The following is a 6,825-nucleotide window of genomic DNA, read 5'->3' as shown; positions in this document are numbered from 1 at the left end:
TAAATATTTAACAAATAATGAAACATTAATGGGGAAACGTGATGCAGAGCGCATTCCAACTGTCATTAAGTAACAAAGTATTTTGAAGGATACTTATTGATTATATCAAATCCAATGTCAATGGGGAACAGCCAACTATTTGTCAGTGCCAGTATTGCAACTAAAGCATCAACCTACACACGTTTAGATCGATACAAATAGAGTGAATTATGATATTGTTTGATCCGAGCAAGGTCGATTTCCTGTGCTGTTTGCTGAAGCTAAGTGTGTGAGACCCATCAGTCAGTAAAGGTGAGTTGGGGATTATCAGCACGATATGCCTCTATAAAATGGCGTCTAAAACAGAAGTGAAAGCCGCATGGACAGAGAAACCCTCATGTACTGAGGAGAAAATAGGTAGTTTGTGGACTGATTTTACTCAGAACACAGGATTCCACGGAGTGAACAAACTCACACCCGGACGACACTACAAGATTAGATGGTAAGTTGAATAAGACGCAGCAACATTTGATAGTGTAACCAATGCAGTAGGGTCTTAAAGTATTAATTAGGATGTGAGCGTAATGCTTTCAATACAGTTAATGTATTTTTTATTCTATTTTATAATTCATGTTGGTCAGACTACCAAAACCTAGTATACATACGTTTCATGTTCACAAAATATTAATAGAGTCTTGAAAGACTATGCATCAAGTTGTGGTGTCATTTCTCTTCATCTGATCTACATATATTCAGATATATGCGAAACTACATGACATCGATCATTAACAACCTATACACAGTATACATGTGGTATGAATGACGATGTGAACCTACTGTTGCATGTTTCGATCATTGTTACAGACTCTGAAGCTGTATTTAACTCATTCAGTAAACATTATATGCATGTGAGATTTATTCAAGCACCACCCAACTCTAATGATACACCGGGAGACGTTACTTGTTTGTGTATGCATTAAGAACCAAATTCCGCATAGTCAGTTGTACTGAGAGTATAGTCACTGTGTCCACGACACCAATACGATTGTTACACAGTTCTAAAACGATTTGTAGACACCGTGTCAAATGACTTACTTCCGCCACTCTCACGATCTCCCTCCTCAATTTTGCAGGAGGGCCCTCTTAACACTTGAGAGTATGCACGCGAGAGACGCGATAATCGTCCGATTAGAAAACTCATCGTTCGTGTGAAGCACTTTGTGCAAAACAAACGCACCCCCTATGTCTTCCACTCCTTGGAAGATCGTTAACTTTACTGGTGACCGCGCGCTTCATCACACGTCAACTAATTATCATCTATTTAATGTTCAAAATGCCAATGATGCTGAGACAGGACATCTCAAGAATGCCCCATAGCGAGCCACTGGGCATTTTGTAAATGATTCTGCCTTATTATGAGAATTTGTTTTCCATTTTTGTTATAAAATTTAAACCCAAATGTGTTTGTCTCTTCTGAATTCGTAAACAGACGAACCATATATTTTGAAGTGTTATGTGAAGCGTACGGATATGTGCATTCCAGTACTCCTCGTGTATAATCGGCTGTTTAGATAAAGATTTAATAACACAAAGATAAAAAGAAGAAATAGAGTCCAGTGGTGCTTAATTATTAATATTAATAATGTTTACATATGCGCTCCTGAAGGAAATAGCATGTACCTTGCACGTTTTATACAATCAACGGCGTATTAGTCATACTTGAAGAAACAGAATCCTACCTCTCATCGGACAAGTGTTCATCTAGATTCTAATGAGATTGTTTTGTTAGCTTTTCATGGACGGTCGCAGTTTTGGCGATGACAGCATACATGACCTACAACATAACAAAGGAGCTGATGAATTACTACAGATACCCAGTGATAACTAACACGAAAATAGAAGTCGTCGAGGAGCTGCCTTTTCCTGCCGTCACCTTCTGCAATCTGAGTCCGTTTAATCTGACCAAGATTAAAGCAGTGGATCCTTATCTGGAAGAGTATTCCACAAAAATGAGCATGTTAGGACCATTGACGGGAGCTCTAAATTGGAGCGATCCTGGCTACGGGTCCACGTTTCGGACGAATCACAAACAGGAGTGGTGGGAAAATATCTCCATGACACTAGACCGAATGTTTTATATGTGTGTGATGAATGGTGTTGAACAACACCCCTGCACCACTGCAATGAAACCTGTTTTCACGAACCTGGGTCGCTGTGCCACCTTTAACTGGAATGCTTCTGATGTTGCTAAAGTTCGACTTACTGGGTCTGACAACAATCTCATTATGTATGCTGATACTGATCAGGCCAACTATGTACATGGGTCACAACTGGCTGCTGGGATAAAGGTGAGCAAAACAAAGTAGTGTACATAAAAGCGGAAAACGAATTAAACGATGTGCAACAGATAATCACATGTGTACGTTGTCCGTTTATTAATTCGACAGTTGTACCAACATGCGAAGTAACGGCAAACCATAGCTACTACCTACCACATATTTAGATTAACTAGTGTAAATCTAGTCCCTTACTTAGGTCAGCTGTTCTAAACTAGAGTTTGCAAAATATTCCATACTGTTTGAAGGTAGTGTGAACTGTTGCATTGCAAAACAAATTTGTGACCTTGAAGAGGTCATGTGTTCAAAATGCTGAAACTTGGTGAATTTGTATCATGAGTGTGAGTTTAGTTTTACTCAGCAATATTCCTGGTCTATGGCGGCAGTCTGTAAATAATCGAGTCTGGACCAGACAGTCCAGTGATCAACAACATGAGCATCGATCTGCGAAATTGGGAACCGATGACATGTGTCAACCAAGTCAGCAAGCCTGACCACCCGATCCCGTTAATCGCCTCTTACGACAAGCATTGTCACCTTTTATGGCAAGCATGGATTGCTGAAGGCCTATTCTACCCCGAGACCTTCACGGGTCTAATTCTTATCAAAATGTTACACCTAAACACAGCTGTCTATGACACACAGTGAGTGCTTTAAGCGAGTTTAAAATTCTGATGGGTAGCATGCATGGTGTATAGGTGATGTTTTATGCATCCACGAGAACAAACGTGACAGGCATATATTTTCAGGTAAGTAATAGTGGCTTTTGTGTGATACCGTGTATCATTTTCAGTTTGAACACAGTCCATGTAGTTCCAACTGTGATTTTTTATGGTGGCATACACATATGTCAAAGACTAAAATTACTATTGCTTTTCCACTTACTGCAGGTAATCTTACATGACCCTCGTGTACACCCAGATCTTGCGACATCTTCCTTCCTGGCAGCTCCAGGAACATCCACATACGCCTCTGTTCTCCGATCAACGGTAAGTCACTGACATACACACTCACATGGCCTTTGCTAAAACATTCTGTCATCCTGTGATTATAACCTTTGTTACAATGCCTGTGTCAGGTAGTGTTCTAGTTTCCATACCGGTATTGAGCAGCTGATACGGGGAAGCGATATGTGTGCTTTGCAGTTCTGTTACGTTCGGAATACGGTTGTTCACACGGATGCTCATAGCAACGCAAAAAGGTCCAACATCAAAGAAGTAGAAATACTCAGTAATGCTCGTTGCAAAAGGAATTCAACTCTTTCTACTAACGTTTTAGGTTAAATATTAGCTACGTCCTGACATTTGATATCAGTACTGATTTTAAGATTCAAAACGCAATAGCACTGAAAGCAGAGGTCCCAGCATGTAACTACTTTTAATACACAAAGTGCCAACCATAAACACTATCAACATCAATTATCGTTTAGACAAAACAAGATGCATGTCATTTATGAACTTATTTGTACTAGTACGAGTACCTGCCACCACCCTATCAGGCCTTCAAGAACCGGACATGCTTGGACACTTTATCACCCTCATTTAACAACACGCTGCAATATTTCGACACCTACACATATGAAAACTGTCTTCAGGAATGTATTACACGGATAACACGCGACCAGTGTGGATGCATAAGGATCTCGGATAACGGTAAGATGTAAGATCATCTGCCAATCACTGAAACAAAATGGTAAACTATTAAACTGTGTTTTCTAGAACCCCGTCTGTCTTACCTATATTAAACGAGCAATGAGTTAGTGGTCAATATATACACTGCACGTACACTTAACAGGCGACAACTCAACCATTTGAAGGTTGCAATGATTGGTTTGAAATGAACATGTTCTCGTAAGCACAGATGTTCCTAGCCTTCTTTTGCATTTTGTTTAAAAACATGACATTTTCTAACCATCAAGCTTTTTTTTCCAGCAACGTTTGGACCAATTTGTTCCATTTATATCTTCACAACCTGCTATGGTCCAGCATATCGTGAGTTCATTCTGCTGCTATGAGATTATATGAGTGGGTGTTTGGGTTTTTGAAAACTCCATGTATAACCACCTAAGCATGAGCTTTGAGAAAACGTAGATATTCTTGACCATGGGGCAATTGTTCAGTTGAATTTTGACCCATATGAATTTACTTTCATTCACCTACAGTCAGTTTTCAGCAAATTTAAATACCCTTGCCTTGAAATTTCGAACGAAAAAAAAACAATTACATTGTTTCATCCGTGCAGCCTATGAAAATAGTTGAATCTTGTCAGCCCTGAGCCAGTTTCTAACTGTGAGTGAGTTAACGTTGATAGTCACAGCGGAAGTATTACAGTCATATCGAAATTGTGTCGTCTGACATGTAATCTCGGTATATCCTACACACGAAAGTGTTTGGGGTCGGAATGCTAGGGAACATATCATATCATGATATATCATATCATATCAGAACTCAAATGTCTTATAACACACATGTACATAAACCACAGTAACAATAACGCTGTTTAGTATTCAACTGTCCTCCATGTGAATGATATAATGTTTACTTCAGTTTATAATTACTCCCCTGAGAATCATATACGTATTTTTGTCAGAACAATTTATGCAAAATGCGACGATTCAGAAATCCTGCGGTTGTCAAGTTCCATGTTCATTCGAGACGTACGATGTCAAGGTATCAACATCGAGATACCCATCCAATGTGTCAATGGCGCTCATTCTGAAACTTGGGTTTGCACCAGATGAGGCATTTATCAGGTACCTCTGCGAATCATATGATAATAAAGCCTAAGGCGCACAAAATATCCACAAGTAACTGGGACCGATCACATTTCCCAGATGAGTTCACAATGTCTTGATCCTGAATGAAACATTTCCTACGTGAACCCATGGCTTTAGTTGTCAAGTGTTCTCACTTAAAAGCTGACATTAGTATAATTGCAATGTAGTGACTGTACTTTATTTCCCAGTCCTTGTACAATAACTGGTAGTAATGCGAACTACATATTTTCAGGGAAAACTTTCTCGAAATAAGGTTGTTTTATAACAACCTGATCGTTCAGTCGACATCACAAACTCCACAGTATACAACTGAGACCATGATAGGTGAGTGACCGATTCACTTCCAGAGCTTTCATTTATCCCTTCAATGTTATCGACTGTCTTGAACAGGTGTAAACATCATTTATGATGTAATATGCAAAGTCTGTCGTCACATTCAATCTAATGTTAGATTGGTTTTAACATTTCAGCATTCATTTTCACACTGCAATGGACATCTCCTAACGGGTCCATATATTGTGTTGCCAGGTAACCTTGGAGGTCAGATGGGCATCTGTCTGGGAGCCAGTATCCTGACACTTACAGAACTCGGAGAGTTCCTCCTCGTTCTCATTCTCACGATCTTCAAGAGATGGAAATATGGCAGAGAAGTCAAGCATATCAAACCTATTCAGCACTGAAGCAAACTGTTGTCCACAGCTGATTAAGCACAGTTTTAAGTAGTACTTAATATAATTTGAAACTAACATTATGACAATTTTGACATCTCCAGTGACTTAAGCGGAGCAATTTATGTTTCAAATATCTTGATTGATCTTTAATGTGATAAATGAAATATTTTTCTTAACTGGTAATCGAAGTTATTTGTTGTATCACAAAAAGGCGCTGAAATTGAAATTTTGAATCTGTTCAAATAAATAGAAAAAATAGTCACACTCGTCAGATGGCCTGTGATTTTTCCACGTGACTTCAGCTAATAAGTCATTCACAACATTCGTATTGTCTTGTTCACAGTATTAACAATTGTCACAAGCATTTGTATCTTCATTATTTATTTGGTCGGGAAGGCTTGAGATTTTCCTACAACAAAGGATATTTCCGAACATTCGGATGAGAAGAGTTGCCTGAAATTCAATTTCGTTAGCTTCCATTAGTAGTCACGTGAGAGAGAGGCGAATACGAATGAGTTCGTTTTTATGTCCTGAAGGCTTTCATGCTTTGCGAGATAGTGATTTGCTTGCTATGGATTCTTCAAGAGTTTGGTAGCGTGAGTAAGAGGATTCGTACTTCAAGATCCCAAGTTGAAATTAGCGAATCTTTTTCAAGATCCTGAAGCCGGGATAGCCATTGTTTTAGCAGAAATCCATCTCGACGGAAGTGTTTCCGATCATCGCAGACCCAGATGGCGTCGGAAAGCAAGGCCTGATGATCAGAAGACAGTGTCCAGTCGTGACCCACAGCAGAAGAGCTCACTCAAGTCGAAAGCTAATGGACCCAGAGATTAGGGTAAGCGGCTTAGTTGAGTGAAAAACACTAAAATCAGACAGCGAGTGAGATGACTGATCGGGTTGCCATCCATGAACGATATGAAACAATATTCCTAAATTGCTATTACCCATTACCCTGACACGTCAGTCTCGTTTAATCGTGTAAATCTACTCGGTGTCACAGCCATGCCTTTTCCACTAGATTAATATCGCAGGTACAGCATCAAGGTCCAGTCTCCTTCTACAG

General features: G+C 39.5%; 1 protein-coding gene across 1 annotated transcript; it reads left to right on the top strand.

Moving 5' to 3' along the window:
* The first annotated feature begins 262 nt into the window (after window positions 1–262).
* Window positions 263–6,024, top strand: LOC137274136 (acid-sensing ion channel 5-like). Its single transcript, XM_067807151.1, has 8 exons — window positions 263–481; window positions 1,769–2,327; window positions 3,206–3,304; window positions 3,787–3,967; window positions 4,247–4,306; window positions 4,905–5,067; window positions 5,324–5,415; window positions 5,620–6,024. Exons 1-8 carry the CDS (start codon window positions 330–332, stop codon window positions 5,769–5,771), a joined length of 1,458 nt encoding a protein of 485 aa, XP_067663252.1. The 5' UTR covers window positions 263–329; the 3' UTR covers window positions 5,772–6,024.
* Window positions 6,025–6,825: the final 801 nt, after the last annotated feature.

The sequence above is a fragment of the Haliotis asinina genome, chromosome 2 (genome assembly GCF_037392515.1).
Source record: "Haliotis asinina isolate JCU_RB_2024 chromosome 2, JCU_Hal_asi_v2, whole genome shotgun sequence".
In the NCBI taxonomy this organism is placed as follows: Eukaryota; Metazoa; Mollusca; class Gastropoda; order Lepetellida; family Haliotidae; genus Haliotis; species Haliotis asinina.
Note: the sequence above shows the minus strand (reverse complement) of the source record. Positions and strands in the feature narration are given on the sequence as shown.

Bases quoted from the DNA above. Each gene is read 5' to 3' on its own strand.
- LOC137274136 (XM_067807151.1), top strand. From the start codon at position 330: ATGGCGTCTAAAACAGAAGTGAAAGCCGCATGGACAGAGAAACCCTCA. The intron at 482-1,768 runs GTAAGTTGAATA...TTGTTTTGTTAG, and splicing joins CGACACTACAAGATTAGATG to CTTTTCATGGACGGTCGCAG. The intron at 3,305-3,786 runs GTAAGTCACTGA...TATTTGTACTAG, and splicing joins CCTCTGTTCTCCGATCAACG to TACGAGTACCTGCCACCACC.